Source organism: Geotrypetes seraphini, chromosome 16 (genome assembly GCF_902459505.1).
Source record: "Geotrypetes seraphini chromosome 16, aGeoSer1.1, whole genome shotgun sequence".
Classification (NCBI taxonomy): domain Eukaryota; kingdom Metazoa; phylum Chordata; class Amphibia; order Gymnophiona; family Dermophiidae; genus Geotrypetes; species Geotrypetes seraphini.
This window is the reverse complement of record NC_047099.1, coordinates 5879277-5897969: the sequence shown is the minus strand read 5'-3', so window position 1 is coordinate 5897969 and position 18693 is coordinate 5879277. Positions and strand designations below refer to the sequence as shown.

The following is an 18693-nucleotide window of genomic DNA, read 5'->3' as shown; positions in this document are numbered from 1 at the left end:
TGCCCCAACTTATTTGGATCAAAGGAGATGAAAAGTTGTGGGGCTGTTCTGTGAGGTTGAGTGCGTTGCAAGTCCAGGCGCACAGTGATTGAAGAAGCTGCACTACCTGCGTGAGGAGGAGTCAGTGAGTGTTTGCGCTTCAAAAAATTCAGTGGTGATGTCCCCAGGGTTCAAGGAACAGATTGGATCAAGGCAGGAGGGGAAGGCTCCCTCGAAGGCGGTCTTGATGGAGGAGTCTTCGACCTCGATGGACTGCGAGGAGAAGCAGCTGGTATAGTAGCTTTGCGAGACTTATGGTTAGATTTGGAAGAAGTCTCAGTAGCCTTGAATAAATGAGGCATAGAAGACTCAGTATCCAGAGAAGGAGAGGGTTTCTGCTGTAGAGATGTCTCCTGAGGAAGAATGCCTCGAGTGATGCTTCAGTCGAGGTGGAGGAGACTGTGTTCGAGGAGCAGGTGAAGAGTCACTGGATGAGAACTGGCGAGACTTCCGAGGCTTGCTTCCAGGTGCTGCTACAGGAGTCTCCAGGTGCTGTTCAGGCTGGCTCGCAGGAAGCAGGGTCGACGACGGAAGGAGTTGAGCCATGACCGAGGAAATCTGAGTGGTCAGGATGACTTTTAACATGTCCTCGAACATAGTCACCGAGACAAAGGGATCAGGTCTCGAAGGTGCAGCAGTGCGCTCCGAGGAGGGCGACCTCGAGGATGAGTATTCCCGATGCTTGGAGGCATGCTTAGCTGGAGGTCTAGAAGAGGCTGGCAGGACCATAGATACGGCCTGGGATGCCTGAGACTCTAGAAGCTTCTTAAAAGTACCTGAAGGAGAGACAGGAGACTTACCCGTTGAGGAAGGCTTCAGAGGAGCTGCCGTCAAGGCCTTCGAGACCGAAGAGGTCGAGGTCGAGGCCTTGGTGGAGGCAGAAGCTGGCGTCGAGGTCGAGGACTTAGATGTCGAGGCTGTCCCTGAAGCCAAGGTCGAGACCTTCTCAGGCGGTTGGTCCATAGTGCCAAAAAGTTGGAGAAGCTTGGCATGGCGTCGACGAAGGGCTCGAGGTTGAAGTGTAGCACAGTGCAAACAAGTGTCGGGGCAATGTTCAGGACCCAAACAAGCAATACACCGACTATGAGGATCGGTGACTGAAATTATCTTGTTGCACTGGCTATACTTTTTGAACCCGGTAAGAGGCCGGGACATAGAAAAAACAAAGTCCAACGTATCAAATGAGGTGAGCGTCCAGGCCTAGGCTGAAAGGCCGCTGACCTGAAGAAAACAAAAAAAACGGAAATAAAAGTTGTTGGTTTTTTTTTTTTTTAACAAAAGAATCCGTTAATGAAAATGCGAGCCGCAGTGATGAGAAGGCAACAAAGGCTGCAGAGCTGAAAAGAAGAGGACTTCTCGGCTCCGCGGAAAACGTTGAACTGAGGTACCTCACAGGAGACGCGCGCCCTAACTCGGGCGGGAAGGCACTCGGAAGCTCTTACAAAGATCTTCAAGCAAGTCTGCTTTTGAGGCTGTCCGCTGCGGGGCTCTGTCGGTGACGTCACCCACTGTTGAGAATATGCTGCCTGCTTGTCCTGGGATAAAGAATATTCCAACAAATTTTGGTTTTGTAACCATTTAAAATCAAGGAGTATTTCTGTGGGCACCCTGTACAGTAAAGCAGAAGCCACTGAAATACATTCACCAGTGCACAGTTTAAACTCTTTTTAATTCCATCTCCCTAGAGATACAGTGCCTGGCCTAAATTCCTCTTTTCCCTCACTGTTCTAACCCACCCTTCTTTAGAGATGTGATGTACATACCAACTACTTCTTTCCACCCTCAAATGCTAATCTTTGCTCCCCCTCTCTCTCTTTACTTACTTCACAGCCACTTAGGTCCAAATGTACGTCACTGACATGAGTATTGGAGGACAAGCCCTGGAACAGTGCCCTGTGCAGGATAAGAGAAAAGACTTAATTGGGGCAGCACATACCCTAGTTTCTGTCCTCTCTATGACCCTCTGTCTATTCTTGCCAGTTCTCAGTGTCTCTATCAACTATCCAAGACTAGGTTATCCCACCCTTCCATTATCTACCAACCCATCAACTTTTCACCTTGTCCTAAGACTAGTTTATCCCATCTTTCCACTATCCACCCAACAGCCAACCATCCATTTATCTAATGCCATCCTTCCATTAGCTATCCATCATTCAAACGTTACTCTGTCTCAGACGCATAGTGCCGGGGGGGGGGGGAGGGGAGCGGATAGCCTCAGACGCTGTCTCAATGGGGGTACCGGCACCTCTCCGCCCCACCACACCATGCCATGCTTGCGCCATCCCTCCCCCCACCCTGTACCTCTATAGATCTTCGCCAGTGTGAACAACTTTACAACTTCTCCTGCCTGTTGCTCGCACTGGCTTGGTTCCCCTCTGAATCACTTCTGGGTTACGGGGCCAGGAAGTGACATCAGAGGAAAACCCAACTGAGAAGTCACTCACGCTGGTGATGATTTACAGAGGTATGTGGGGAGAAGGGAGAGCGCAAGTGTGGAGTGGGGGGCGGGAAGGAGCAGTGGGGATGAGAAGAGTTTGGTGGGGGGTGGGGCACCACCTCCCCAGGCACCTCCTACCCTTGCTATGTCATTGCTCTGTCTATCGAGAGAACAAGTCTCCCCTGACCCAAGAAAGGCGTGAGGGGAAGAGACAGCCCAACAAAGCACACCTAATAAATATTTAGAGTGGGTCACTTGGGTTAGCCCGGGGATGTTTCACAGATAATACCATTCTGGGTGTATGACTGTGACAGCTGGTGTATTAGGGCTTGTTCCCCACTCCAGGCTGTGAGGCTGAGGGCTTCCCATTCACGTTAAATATTTATTAGGTGTGCTTTGTTGGGCTGTCTCTTCCTCTCACCCCTTTCTTGGGTCAGGGGAGACTTGTTCTCTCGATACTTTTTCAGTACTCCTTTTACTGAGTTTCTTTGTTGCTAAATTGCTCTGTCTATCCCATACTTTCATTACCTACTTACCTACAGTCCATCCCTCCACTCATCATAACATCTACTGCATCATGTCTTAGCACTATCCCTACTATCTAGCTAGGGGTAATCCTGTGGATGCTTGGAAGGTCCTGCCAAGCATTTTCAGGCTCTGTCTATACCTGTGCATATGTTCTTACACAGAGAACCTTCTGCCCACCACACAAAAACAACATAGGTCACACAATTCCCAGAAATGCACCTATAGACAAAGTGCAAAAAAGAGAGACAATTGCTGGCATTGCTAATTACTTATAAATTGGTTATTAGGAAACAAATTAAAATGATCTGTAAAGTTATAATCAGCAAAAAATAACAAGGAAAAAGGATTATAGAGTTTATTTTGATTTAAAACTTTTATTGATGACAACTCATAGAACAGCTAACCACATTTTTCTTATAAACGACACATCCATACCCCAATGCCCCCTAGGAAAAGATAGGAACTAACTCTATTTTGAGTCGAGGGGCAATGGGAAGTATTCCCAGCTGCATATTTAGATTGGGGCAACATTCTACCTAAAGTGACTGGAAATCCTCTACCTGCATTCCGACCACTGGGGGTGGTGCATGAATATTGGGGCTTCATTTGCAAGATCTGATATCGATGGAGCATCCTTCTTGATATGAATTTAAAAGAAACGTTGGGTTGGGGAGGGAAATAACGAGCAGGTATGGCATGCTCAAACTGACATGTATTTTCCCAAGAAAAATAACTGTAGTAAAAGCAGGGGATCATATTCACAGGTATTAATTTCTGCATTGAAGACATGAACATACTTTCACTTTGAACACTAATGCAAAGACCGCACGAGAAAAACACCAACGGATTTTGTACCCAAATGGACAGCTTGAAAAGTGTTCCCCTATGTGGATTCTGTGGGTTTTTGCTAAGTCTTCTTCTTACTTAATGCATTTTCTTTCATGGTCATCTTATGCTATTTTAATGATATTGTTCTTTAGAGGCTGTTCAATCATTTGTAAGATTTTTACAGTGTTGTTCATGGAAAAGTGATTTAGTGGAGGAGTGACCTAGTGGTTAGAGCAGCTGCCTCGTCACCATGAGGCTGTGAGTTTGACTCCCACTGCAGCTCCCTGTGACTCTGGCAAGTCACTTAACACTTCATTGCTCCAGGTACAAAATAATTACCTGTCCAAAATATGTAAACTGATTGTAACCACACAGAAAAAGCAGTATATTAAATCCTATCTCCTTTTTAAACCCTTTATAAATCTGAAATAATAAATGCATAAGTTCATCTTGATATTTTTTGCATTTCTGCAGACAGGCACACAATCTTACCTCAAGGCATCCAAGGGTAGTTTGATCCCAGATAAGTTTATGTTATTTAGAGAAAATGCACTGCTGAAGAACTGCTTAAAAGATGGCAGAGCATCTTTGATTTTCCTGCAAAAAGAAGATAAACAAAAGCATTGACACTCTCTTCCTCTCTCACCAAACAGAAAAATAGACCAGCACAGATGCAGAATCTATAATTGACCTTCATCCCTGGTCTGTCCTCCATAGCAACAGGCATTTTATAAAGACTCATAGCAACTGAAATCAGACTGGATTCAAAGGCAGTGTTTGTGTGGGTACAATGAAACAGCTTACCTAGAACAGGCGAAGACACCAATCACATAGGCGGGGTGACCCATCCAACACAGAACACATTTCCAGAGTCTTCCAGGAAAAATTCCAGGGCCTACTGAGGCTGGGTAACAATTTTGGCATTCCCATGCCCACACAGTGTATCTCACCTCTGTAATTAAGCTAATAAGCTCAAATCAGAAAGAGGAGGACACTCAATGAAGTTACAGGGAAATACTTTTAAAACCAATAAGGAAATAGTTAAGCTCTGGAATGCGTTGCCAGAGGTTGTGGTAAGAACGGATAGTGTAGCTGGTTTTAAGAAAGGTTTGGACAATATCCTGGAGGAAAAGTCCATAGTCCGTTATTGAGAAAGACATGGGGGAAGCCACTGCTTGCTCTGGACCGGTAGCATGGAATGTTGCTACTCTTGGGTTTTGGCCAAGTACCTGGATTGGCCACCGTGAGAATGGGCTACTGGGCTTGATGGACCATTGGCCTGATCCAGTAAGGCTATTCTTATGTTCTTAGGAGGGAGGGAGGATTTCAGTGACTGGTGACACCCCCTTTCTTTCTTTGAGGACAAACAGTTCACTATTATTGATTTATTTAGATTTTTATCCCGTCCTCCCAGTAGCTCAGAACGGTCTACAAGTGAACATACACAATGGAGTGTAATTAGACTTATAAGATATACAATAGATTTAAATGTTTGGACATACAAGACATACAAGACTATAGTCTTATACATGGGACTTTGGCTAAGATCTGTCTGCAAATAAACAAAACAAAAGGAAAACAATTTGAAAATAGCTGTTTTGGGTTAGAATCCTTTTTCTAGCAGATAGACAACCTGAAATCTGACTCTTAAGGCTGAGGACACCAGTAGTCTAAAAAGGCTTCTCTATATTCATACTGAAAACTGATACCAAGATGGCCAACACAATAGGGAGGCACCAGAATGTGGATTGATTTGACTTTTTTAATTCATCTTTTCATCACAAGGTTCAAGGTGGGGTACAAGAAATAATTGCATAAAAACCCAATAACATCTATATAAGAGGGAGCCATAAATTTCATTCACAATTGATTTCCACTCAGCTCCTCATATATTTCATTCTCTCTCTTGGCTCAGTGATTTGGTATGGTTTCTACTCTATTTTTTTCAATTTTGTGGATTCCACTCGAGAGCACCAATCCACTCTGTTTTCAATCATTTTCAATTGTTTCATTATGTGTTCATTCATTCTTTGTTTCTTTAAGGGCCCCTGATGAATGCATAGTCTAGCTAAAACATGGACCGTGTTGAGTCCAAATAGCACGTTCATCGGTATTTTCCTGACCTTCTCTATGACGAAATTGTTTCTCCTATGCTTTAGTGATTACATTAATGTTAACACAGTTTGTGGTTTTTATATCTATAGTGTTTTGGTTTTAATTTTTAGTTTTGTACTTTGTGTTTTTTAGTTTTGTACTTTGTGGTTTTTCCAGTATTACTGTGGAACATAGGTCTTCTTTTATCTTTTGGTTTTGCTTTAAAAAAAAATATAAAATCAACACTAAGCCCCCCTTTTACAAAACCATAGTGCGGTTTTTATCTAGAATGTTCTTTAGTTCTTCAAGGTGAGACAGCAGTGCCTTTGGTCACATCATCAGGAAAATGCTGCGATTGGCAGCATAATGAAACTCGCCCAAATATTTGTAGCAAATCTTGTGATTTGTGATGATGGGCATATTCTGCCTGCAGGCTGGGTAAAACTTGAAGCCAACGGACTTATTTAAAAAAAAAAAAAAAAAAGGAAGATGCAAAAATCAAAATGGAAATGAAACTCAGGAAGAAAGAGAACCAAAGATGAAAAAAGCTGAAACCAAAAAGTCCGCCAGAAGTCTCAAAGAAACCAGGCCTATTGTCAGGGACATCAAATATGAAAGAAATAAAAGCTGAGGAAAAAGCCTAATTAAATTTGTATTTTAACTCTTGCAAACTTGTAAATCATGTGGAAAGCGAATCGAAAACAGTTCTGTGATCTAAAGCAGCAAAAAATCACAGTGAAACTTAATGGAAGGAAAAGCTACAGCTGTTGCTCTTTGCGGAAAATGATGGCCTGAGACACACAGTTGCTGTGGTAACTGTTGCACATGCTCAGAGATTCCTTTGGGTTTTTCATAGAAAACCTCTGAAAATGTGTTCCATAATCACTGTTGTCAGATGATATCACCCCATATGCCTGACTAGAGTGAATTGCTTGTCTGCAGAATGTGAAAAGACTCAATACGCCATATAAGGGTGGAAGTCTGCATCATCGTGAAAAAGATCGAGGAGCAAAAACCATTGCATATAGTAGATCAAGGAGCAAAGTCAGAGAAAGAAACAATTAAAAATGACCAACCCCACACACAAATAATAAAAACATAAGGGACGTAAGGATTCAAGTCTTTGCTACTTACTTATGGGAAAAGGCATTTCGGGTGAGGTTGAGGTAGGTCAGGTGGGTGCAACAACCATGAAGCAAAGCTCCAAATAACTGTACGAAAAAGGATATGGAATATTATTTCTATTACCACTGCCCTTTAACCTCATTATTGATGGTGATTTGTCATCTTCCGTGCAATTTCTATATAATATCTATGTCTCAGTAGCAATTCTAATATTGTGTAAGCTGCAATGATTCCTAGCTGACATTTGCAGGATACAAGAGTTGGTATGGTACGGTATCTTCTTCATTCTACCTACATCATTGACCTTTAACAACCTTCTCTATCAATAGCCATGACCATCACTGCTAAGAAATTTGATCTTGTCATCCCTCTCCTCAAATAAACGCACTGCTTACCTATTTCCCATAGGATCCCTCCCCCTTGCTTTCAAAGGCCAAATCGAATCCTATTCCCTCATTCATAGACAGATGACTGATCCCTTATGATTTGCGTAGGGCACTACGCTCTTCCCAACAACATCTCCTTGCGGATCCTTCAGTTCGTCAGGTGTTTTTTGATACAACACGTAAAAACAATTTTTTCTGTAACTGCACTCACATTGTGGAATGTCCTATCCTTGTCCCTGAGACAAGAAAAGAACCTTAACAACTTTAAATCTAATCTCAAAACATTTCTTTTCAGAGATGCTTTCGAGATCTATACCTAGCTCTTCTTATTCAAAATCTCAGACATTAGGCCAGATATTAAAGATTCCCCCTACTCCTATTGTATTTCGCCTCCCCTTTCTTTTATTTTGAGCAATGTATCCTTCCCATTTGCATCTCATTTTGTCTGTAATGTTCTTGAAAAATTGTTCCTCATGATTTTATATATATACTAGTCTTTAAGCCCGTTATATTAACGGGTGCTAGAATAGATGTGTGTGTCTGTTTTTCTTTCTCTCTCTCCTTGGGCCACTGTCTGTCTGTCTTTTTTTCCTGTCTTTCTCCTTGGCCGCTGTCTGTCTGTCTGTCTTTCTCCTTGGCCGCTGTCTGTCTGTCTTTCTTTTTTTGCTGTCTTTCTCTTTAGCCGCTGTATGTCTGTCTGTCTTTTTTTGCTGTCTTTCTCCTTGGGCCGCTGTCTGCCTGTCTGTCTTTTTTTTGCTGTCTTTCTCCTTGGCTGCTGTCTGTCTGTCTTTCTCCTTAGCCGCTGTATGTCTGTCTGCCTTTTTTTTGCTGTCTTTCTCCTTGGGCCGCTGTCTGTCTGTCTTTCTTTTTTTGCTGTCTTTCTCCTTAGCCGCTGTCTGCCTGTCTTTCTTTTTTTGCTGTCTTTCTCCTTAGCCGCTGTCTGTCTGTCTTTCTTTTTTTGCTGTCTTTCTCCTTAGCCGCTGTATGTCTGTCTGTCTTTTTTTGCTGTCTTTCTCCTTGGGCTGCTGTCTGTCTGTCTTTCTTTTTTTGCTGTCTTTCTCCTTGGCCGCTGTCTGTCTGTCTTTCTTTTTTTGCTGTCTGTCTCCTTGGCCGCTGTATATCTGTCTGTCTTTTTTTGCTGTCTTTCTCCTTGGCCGCTGTCTGTCTGTCTTTCTTTTTTTGCTGTCTGTCTCCTTGGCCGCTGTCTGTCTGTCTTTCTTTTTTTGCTGTCTGTCTCCTTGGCCGCTGTCTGTCTGTCTTCCTTTTTTTGCTGTCTGTCTCCTTGGCCGCTGTCTGTTTTTTTTTTTGTTCTTTCAATCTCTCTCCCTGGACCCCTGTCCTTCTGTGTGTGTCTTTCACTCCCACCTACCTGTCTTTCAGTGTATCAGTCTGTCAATGTCCCGTCTGGTTTGTTGTTTTTTTTTCTTTCAATCTCTCTCCCTGTCAATTATCGAGCCCCATCCTACCTTTTTTTTAATCACGCGTTGTGTTGGGGAAGGGCAACTGGCACACAGTAACCGCTGCTGGATTAGGTTAAACCGCCACTCGAAGCAAATCGTCATGCGCGCACGCGGCGTATGTGCACATGCGCCGCACGCTTTACAATTTCTCTGCCGGCCACGGAGCTACGGACACACGGAGCCATGAAGATTGAAGTGCGCATGCGCGCTAAGGGTATTATTATATAGGATTAACATCTTTTTAATACTTTGTAAACCGCTTTGCACATAAAAGCGGTATATCAAGATCTAAATAAACTTGAAACAGCCTCCCCTATAAACACCACTCTCTAATTTTGTCAGTGTTGCTCCTTTGTGCTTCTCTCATCATCTTTTATCAACAGCATCCTCCTCTTCTTCTTATTTGTGCAGTATCTCTATCAAGCACACTGAAGTCTAGAAAGATTAGTTTGAGTTTTGTAGTGGTTTGCCTATTTTGTTTTAGAAAGTTGTACTTAGTGAGGTGGTATATGAATGAGGTGAAATGAATAGCAGAATAACATTGTTATCATTCTCTGCAATAACCATTCTATATTATCACATTCTTTATCATCTCATCATCTCGTATCCTCAAACCTTCCCTCCTTCCTCCTCTATCGTTCTCACATGCCTTCTCTATCATCTTATCTTCATCAGCCTCACTCTTACATCTTCATATTCCTCCTCTATGATCTTATTATCCTTCTCCTCCTCATCCTTCATCACCACCATCCTCCATTGTTCCCAAACCTCTATTCTTTCATCTTATGTATAAAGTGGTAGCTATTTGGTACTAATTGCTTAGGCATAGGTTTTGGGTTAGAGGCTACCTGTTGTTTTTTTTTTTATTGTGTTTTGTTTTAATTGTGTATGTGCTGCTGTTACCTACTTAGATGTTTGATATGTGGGCTATAAGTGTTTTAAATAAAAATAAATAAATAAAATTATCCTCCTATCATTATATCCTCTGTCATTATTATGCTAATCATCCCGTATTATCCATTTCCTTCTCCCCTCACCACTATATGTAAAGATCACCATTATGCTCCGGTTCACTTTAAGAAATCTACTCAAGTTTTTCTGAACATAGGAGTCACACATGTGTGTTAACATTTGTGCTATTGAGTATGTCAGAAGGTGAGGGGACCTACAGTATCCACAGCACAGTCTGTCCCCGAGAGATCCAGGTGCACTAGTGCATTGGGCTGAGCCAGGAACGTGTAGAGTGCCTATAGGGCAGACAGAGAAGAGAGAGAATATTTTATGGAGGGTAAGCTGAGATCACTCTTGTTGGTTGCTGAGTGCAGAACTTACGTTTGCATCATCGGTGGAGAGTAGTCCTGGGTTCTTACTGAGATCCAGGTGCAAAAGAGTGCTAGAGAAAGCAGGATTCCCTCCCAAAGTCTGACACAGAGCTACAAGACCTGCCCATAGTACACAGGAAAAGCCAGAGGTTAACAGTATGCACCAGAGTGACAAGTAACATGTGTTCCATAATCACTGTTGTCAGATGATATCACCCCATATGCCTGGCTAGTGTGAATTGCTTGTCAACACCAAACTACAAAACCTTCAGAAGAAAAATAAAAACCATGCTCTTTGGGAAATTTATCAAGACAGACCTATGATATAACCGATTACCCCCTTCTATCCCCAGCACCTAATATATGCCAACCAAATAACCATCTTGTAATCTTACTGGATATGACCAAAATGTCTCTTTTTGTAATCTGCCTAGCACTGTAAGATATTGTCAGAATAAAAGACACTAATGTAATGTAATGTAGTTTTTCACCAAAGGCAGACTAATAAAAATGAAACCAGAAGTCCATCAAATGCAAACTTCTAATTACTTAACAGCTCTCTATACTGCAGTTATCTAAGGAAAAGTGAAAAGCTCATCAAATCAACATTCTCGGCTTACTGAAAACAATTCCTGCCTGAACTTAAAATACGATAAACAACATAAGTGCTATGCAATGCATATATTACCATATATTTGTCCAAATTAAATTTCATTTAGTGCTTTTCTACCCGATTGCCTCAAATATCTGCATATAAAAAGAGCAAGTCCTGAAATTCAAATGAAATGTGACAACTTGTCTAAAATGTACCAGTAGATCATGTTGTCACCAGCACCCAGACCTACAGATTCTATATATGGTTTCCAGATTGGCAGATGTTCCTGAGATGTGAGTGCAAATTAACTGAATAACTGGCTGCATGCTATGCTGTAAGACAGGCACATATCTCAAAAAGGGTCATAGAAGGGGCATAGGCGTACCAGGGGAGTTCCAAAATGTTACGTGCATGCTGAAGGAATACTGGGTCAGGGGGCCTAACTTGGGCCCCAGCATTTACAACAGGTTACAGCAGGCGCAAGTCTGGTGCCCAAAAGTTAGGATGTGGGAATCAGCGCTAGGGCCTGGATTCTCTATTGGCGGCCGTGTGTGTCAATCATGCGATGGTGCCCTATAGAGAATCCTGCCTCCGCGAAAGACAGGCACCGGAAATGTAGGCCTGGGTTTTCCGGGCCTACATTTCCAGCGCTTACCTTTGTCATGAATCACGTCTACGTAGGCACTTTCGGTGTTAACCATGCCCATAGTGGCGTTAGGCGGCCTAAAGCACCTACCTAGGCACAATTCCTGCGCATATTATTTAGGCGATGGTAGCACTTTAACGGTGCAGTTTTTTGCCATTTTAAACAGCATTTGTTAATTAACTTAGGTGCTGGTAGGATGCCTACAGGCACCTAAATTTACCTCCTCTTTTACAAAGGTGCGTTAAGCCTTTTAGCATGCACTAAATGCTAACACGTGCATGTTATTTTATGGACGCGTTAGCAGTTAGCGCACGCGTTGATTTAGTGCGTGTTAAATCCACGCTAAAACACTTAGCGCACCTTTGTAAAAGAGGGCCTTAGGCACCATTTCTAGAATTTCCCCCAAGTGCATCCATTCAAATTTGCACACGCAGAACGCCCAACTCCCAAGGCACATATCTCAAAAGGGAGTGCGGTCATAGAAGGGGCATAGGCATGCCAGGGGAGTTCCAAAATGTTACATGCATGATTACAGAATACAGAGTCAGCGCGCACAACTTGGGCGCCAGCATTTACAACAGGCGCAAATCCATTGCCCAAAAGTTAGGATGCAGGAATCAGTGCTAAGGTTCGGATCCTCTACAGCAGTGGTTCCCAACCCTGTCCTGGAGAACCACCAGGCCAATCGGGTTTTCAGGCTCATGAATATGCATGAGAGAGATTTGCATATAATGGAAGTGACAGGCAAGCAAATCTGCTCCATGCATATTCATTAGGGCTAGCCTGAAAACCCGATTGGCCTGGTGGTCCTCCAGGACAGGGTTGGGAACCACTGCTCAATAGGGCGCCGATATCAGCGGCCACCAATCGCATGCCAAGGGTGTCCTATAGAAATCACGCTTCCGTGAAAGGGAGGCACTGGAAACGTAGGCCAGGGTTTTTGGGGCCTACATTTCTGGCGCCCATCTTTGTCGTGAATCGTGCGTACGTGGGCACTTCCAGCATTAGTTAAGTGGCCTAAAGCACCTATGTGTGATTCTGGCGCATATTATTTAGACACCAGAAGGCACTTTAACAGTGCATTTGCTTTGCTGTTTTAAACAACATTTGTTAGTTAACTATCAAAGCCTAAATTTAGGCATTGTTTCTAGAATTTCCCCAGGTGCTATTTTATAACGGGTATGTGCTCTTTGTACAATTGCACTTAGTGCTAATTTTTTGCCACCCATTTTTAAGAACCATTTGTACTATAGAATCCATCCCAAACTGTTCATTGTCTTGTGAGTAAGCATAGAAACACCTCTGTAGGTGCCGGGGGGTGCTGAGCATGCCCAATATTCTGCAAGATCCTTCACTGTGTCCAAGGAGACGTAATCTGTAATGTGTTTGCCACCCCCACTATTGTTTGAAACAGAGACATGGACTTGCACCTGTCTGGATACCTTTGCTAGTGATGGACGTCTTAGAGAGGCACAATTGCTTCAGTCCTTTGGGAAAGTACAGGAACTGCTGGCTAAGACTGTGGATGCCTGTGACAGAAAGCAGCAGTGAGTTGATGGAGAGCATGGGGGGGGGGGGAAGTGACACAGACAGACGCGACTACACAGAGAGATATGAGGAAGAGAAGTGTCAGCAGTGGCGCAGCGAGGATAGGAGGCGCTCGGGGCACTGGCACCTCCTGTGCTCTTCTCTCTGCTCCCCCATGCTACCCTCGTACCGCCTTTCTTTAAATCTTCAACAGTGCAAGCAGTTTCTCCAGTCTGCTGCTTGCGCCAGAAGTGATTTCAGAGGGAGCCAGGCCGGCGCAAGCAGCAGACCTGAGTAATTGCTCGTGCTGACGAAGATTCAAAGATCTTAGACAAGAAACATCTCTTGAAAAATTCAAATGTAAACTCCTATCCTAATGTGCTAAAGCCCCTATGTTTCTTTCCTCCCTTTTAAGATTTTATTTTTTCATTGTATTTAAGCTCTTACCATTTCCCATTTTTCCTTTTTATTCCAGTCAGTCTATTTGTTTTGTCGTCCCCTCCACTTTTTACTTTTAAGTTTATGTTTTATCTTAACAGTATTCTGATAATTGTAAACCGTTTAGGTATGTTTTTGATAAACGGTATATCAAAAATTAAATAAACTTGAGGAACCGGGGGTGGGGGCGGGGAAGGGAGGGAATGAGTGTGGTGTTGGAGGGGGGCAGAGAGGTGCTAGTGCACCCACCAAGATGGCGCCCAGGGCCATCCACCCACTCCCCTTACTACTCTGAGTAAAATAAAATATGCCATAATAGCCTTGATTTTGTTATATATAGTTTTCTGTTATACTGATTTATCTTTTTTTAATATGTATGTTTTTTTGTACGCTGCTTTGCTTAAATTTGGGCTATTTATTTATTTAAAAAATTTGGCAACCGCCTATTGTTCAAATATATTTTGAATCACTATGTCACCTTTACATTTCTGATTTAGCATAACTCTCATACTTATCATTTTACACCACAACATATTATCGTCCTTCATAGGACCCCTGAGGAAGAGGTGTTTTTCGAAACACGGACCTTGTCGGGTTCAGTTTGCTTTACAACTAGAACCAGCCTTCAGATAGAATTATTGTCAATTTTATTATTTTTATTGATGTTCCTACATATGTTTTTACGACGTTTTATCAAATAAATTCCTGTAGCTTGAACCTGCTCTGCAGTCTTGTTTTGGTTTTTTGGCCTTACAAAAGTAACATACACAAAATGAAACAAACAAGACTTATACTAACATCTTAAATTACAGACGAGAAATTATATCTTAAAAGCCATGGGGCTTCTTTTACTAAGGTGCGCTAGTGTTTTTAGCGCACGCAGGAAATTACCACGCGCTACGCTTCTAGAACTAATGCCAGCTCAATGCTGGTGTTACGGTCTAGCGTGCCACGCATTAAACCCCTAACGCGGCTTAGTTTCATAAAACCTCAAAGTACAATTCCTCCTAAAACCAGCATTAGGCAACACATCTTTTATTGAAAAGCTTCTAGAAACAGGAGTGTGAGTCAGAGATCTCTGGGGGACGGAGGAGAATGAAGCAGGGCACCAGTCACTGGTTAGAGAGATCTGAGTTGGAGAGGATTTTTGATCAAAATGTAATCATTATGGGCTCCTTTTATTAACCCTTTCAGGACCAAGGGACATATTTGTCCCATAACTTTAAAATCCTATCAATTTTGATTGGGATAGTCTACAGTTCTAAATTTGATATGTACGGAGTCCATAGGATACTGCCTTTATGTAAACAAACGGGTTCCGACATTCATTCATTAGCGTCGTTGCCAGATTGACGAGAAGATTCACTTGCCACACTGTCCATAAGCCAGAAGTGTGATTTTTTTAAAAAAAAATAATGATATTTCACAAAAAAAATCAATTTTTTGGCATCTGCAAGCCCTTTTTACCATAAAAATGTCGTCAAAACCACAAAAATTGGCCTACGATCCTTATGGTCCTGAAAGGGTTAAGCTGTATTAGAAGTTTCTACCATGGTCCAGTGAGGTCACAGGAATTCTATGAGCGTTAGATCAGTTACTTCGCCTGGCCTTGGTGGAAACTTCTACTGCGGCTTTGTAAAACCCAGTGTAAATGTTTTAAAAAATTGTTTTATTTATGTCAAAAATATCATTATAATTCCAAGAAACATACTTAGAAGAGAAAAAGATGGAGAGCAACAGAGAAGAAGAGGAAAATGAAAAAGAAAAATGATGTCACACTCCAGCCTTGGGGGGCTGCTGTTTTGTGCATGTTGGTACAAAGAGCTGAAGCGTCCCACCTTTGTCCTCCAGCTGATTGTGCGACAAGTTGATTGTATGAAGAGCGGTAGTGGGATTGTCAGCGAAGACCAAGGACAGCTTTACTGCAAATTCACTGTATAAGAAAAGGAATACAGATAGAAAATAGTGAAAGGAAAGTGAGAGAAAAAGAGCTTGAAACAGTAGGAAATAACAACAAAAAGAACAGATTGACAAGAAAAACATGAGTAGCCGACGCAAATTCCGAAATTTATGACATACTATTATAAATATAACACAAAAAGTGAATTAAATTATTTAAAGTATATATTATATTATTAAAAATAATTTATAGAGTGCTCAGTGTGAAATCTTATTCAAAACCAACAGGTTAATAGAATAAATAAAATTCTTAAGACAAAAGGAAGGAGAGAAACAGAATGGGACATCAAAGCAGGATGAAAGAATAAAACTGTGGACACCACGATCTTGATGGCGAGTTTATTCAAAAATGTCTTTGCAGGTAAAAGCGATGCATATACTAAATAAATTCTGGGATACACACTATCAGTCCAACACGGTCCGTGTTTCAGTATTAAACAACCTTCTTCTGGGGTCCGTTCGCTTGAAACCACGTAAATAGAAAAGCATGGAAGCATCCAAGATACTCTGTATTGAAAACCAAAGCGCTGCCAATGCGGTCTGAATCCAGATTGCTGCTACCACGTTGGCAGCGCTTTGGTTTTCAATACAGAGTATCTTGGATGCTTCCATGCTTTTCTATTCACGTGGTTTCAACCGAACGGACCCCAGAAGGTTGTTTAATACCGAAACACAGATCATATCGGGTCCATACCACAGGATTTGTTTATTATATGCATCGCTTTTACCTGCAAAGACATTTTAGAATAAACTTGCCATCAAGATCATGGTGTCCACAGTTTTGTTCTTTCTTTGGTTATCTCCATTCTACTGTGGAACTATTTAGTGAATTTCTTTCGCTTGCCTTGGCCATCAAAACAGAAGACATGGAATAAGAAAAATAAGAGAGCAAAAAAAAAAGTGAAAAAGAATGAAAGCCACGAATAAACATTTCCACTGGCACTCTTTTGTGAGAAGTATGGAGCATGGGGAAAGTCAAGGAGGACACGAGCATAAGCAGATCTGCTAATGAGCACTGAGGGCCTGATTCTCAAAATACGCATCCCGATTGCAGGCGGCGGTAAGTGTCCTACCGCTGTTGGGCAGGTAATAGGGACGCACGTTTAAAAAAAAAAATTGTTTGAGAAAGGAAGCCTACATTGTAGACATCCGTAGTGCGTCTACAGAGATGCACAGGAACACTTAAGCATGCCCAAGGTTGGGCGTGGTTTCACCCAAAAGTGGCCTTGGGCGTGCTTAAGCGAACCTATGCATCTCCTTACTTAAGCATATCTACGCATCTCCGTGCTGGCCTACATTTAAGGCGTCTGTTCAGTAATGTAGACACGATTCTTTTTAGGACATCGACGTGTGATTGACATGCGATCGGCGGCCTCTTCTTAGGCGACCGCAGAGATCAGCATCCTAAAGAGAATCAGGCCCTGAGTCTTCACATGCTCATTATTATTACTGACATATATGCATGGCACACTCCCCAGTATTCCACCCATGCCACCAGACCACCTGTCCTTACGTCCTGAGGCCACTGTTTTCCAGCATCAGCTCCTCTAGGTTGCTGGACTTGCTGACAGTGTGCAGCACTTGCTCAATGACCTCTGAACCCTGGGAAGGAAGCAAAGTCCTGTTAAGAGCTTCAGTGCAAAGAGACAGAAAGGAGATGACAGTGGAGGTGTAGGAGGGGGGAATCGCACTAAAGGGAGGGAACCACACTCTCACCCCATCCCATTTAACTTTCTTCACGCATTATGACAATGAACTGTATAATTATTTGAAGGGGAAGGAGCCTTGGGATTTTCAAATTTCTTGAACTTAATGACCATGAAACAACAGGATGGAAATAAGCAGCCAGACTTGCACATTAGGATCAAAAAAAATATATATCCCCCCCCCCCTTTACAAAGCCGTGTTAGGCTTTTATAGTGCTGGCCATGGCAGTGTTAGCTCCAACGCTCATAGAATTCCTATGAGCACTGGAACTAATACTGCTGCAGCCGGTGATAAAAAGCTTAACGAAGCTTCATAAAAAGGGGGTATATAATTTTTTTGTTCCTAGCGTGCAAGTCTGGTTGCTTATTTCCATCCTCCCCTCCCAACACTGCATTTAATCTTCTTTTTGCTCCCCCCAAAAAAGAAAACCCCTTCTGAAACATGCAGCCAGCAGAGATGGCAGAGGAACCCAAGTAATCCACCTATGCCCTGCTGTGGCCTCAGCAGTAGCAGAATAAAAAGTGACATGATCAAGGAAAAAGTAGGTGAGGGAAAGAATGACAGATGCAGAAAGACATAGAAAGCATGGCAGATAAAGGAGGGAAGGCACTGAGAAAGAGCAGAAGGGAAAGGGAAAAATAAAAACAAAGATAGAAAAAAGGGTCAAGGAGGGAAAAACAGAGAAACATAGAAATGTGATGGCAGATAAAGGCCAAATAGCCCATCTAGTCTGCCCAGCCACAGTAACATATAAAAACATGGAAACATGATGGCAGATAAAGGCCAAAGATGGGCAACAAAGACAGAACAAGAAATACAGAGGCTAAAGCAAGCCAAGTTAAAGACAGAGGATGAAATCAAGGCAGTTGCAAAAAGAGAAACTACAAAGCATGCCAGAATCTGACTGAAACAGACCCCGAATGCAGGAAAGTGAGAGAGATCCAAAGTTCTGTTCAGCAACTCACCAGTCGGAGATCTTTGCAATAGAGTTTGGTGAACCACTGGTTATATGCCAGGGCAGCCACTATCACAGCAAGATCCCTGTAGGGCACAATGGAAGCAGTACTGAGTTATGCCATCACAGAACCTAAAGCTGAAGCCATAAGGCTCTCCACCATTTCTCACCTGCCCTCCAGGTGGCTGAAATCCAGCAAGTTGAATTCCCTGTTATCCTGCGAGTGGTAAATGGTGTCCACATCCTATAGAGAAAAAAGTGGCTCTTAGTTCTTCTGCAGGGATCGCCCTCTTCCTCACTCTACTATGATGTCACTTGGACTTGTGAAGGTTGAAAACAATCAGAAACTGAACTGTGACTCTTTAGACTCCAATTGCTACAAAAAATACTGTTTCCCTGAGAAGGGCTACCTCTAAAGCAGTGGTCTCAAACACGTGGCCCGGGGGCCACATGCGGCCCACCAGGTACTATTTTGAGGCCCTCGGCATGTTTATCATAATCATAAAAGTAAAATAAAACAGTTTCTTGATCATATGTCTCTTTAGCTATAAATGACAATATTATTATTAAGACTTAGCCAAAAGGTAGGATTTATAAACTATAAAGAGTTTTACCTCATGCAAATCGTCATTTCTTTAATAAGACAT

At 42.5% G+C, this 18693-nt stretch overlaps 1 protein-coding gene across 3 annotated transcripts in view; it reads right to left on the bottom strand.

Moving 5' to 3' along the window:
• Positions 1 to 18693, bottom strand: part of CARMIL3 (capping protein regulator and myosin 1 linker 3) — an 81299-nt gene that overhangs the window by 44517 nt on the left and 18089 nt on the right. For all 3 annotated transcript variants that reach the window (XM_033925679.1, XM_033925680.1, XM_033925681.1), the window contains exons 8-17: positions 18217 to 18290; positions 18057 to 18132; positions 16898 to 16986; positions 15264 to 15358; positions 12903 to 12989; positions 10230 to 10339; positions 10067 to 10144; positions 7061 to 7137; positions 4325 to 4429; positions 1863 to 1932 (exon numbers count right to left, since the gene is read on the bottom strand). In XM_033925679.1, the coding sequence (XP_033781570.1) occupies positions 1863 to 1932; positions 4325 to 4429; positions 7061 to 7137; positions 10067 to 10144; positions 10230 to 10339; positions 12903 to 12989; positions 15264 to 15358; positions 16898 to 16986; positions 18057 to 18132; positions 18217 to 18290 (861 nt within the window). The remainder of the gene's footprint in view (positions 1 to 1862; positions 1933 to 4324; positions 4430 to 7060; positions 7138 to 10066; positions 10145 to 10229; positions 10340 to 12902; positions 12990 to 15263; positions 15359 to 16897; positions 16987 to 18056; positions 18133 to 18216; positions 18291 to 18693) is intronic.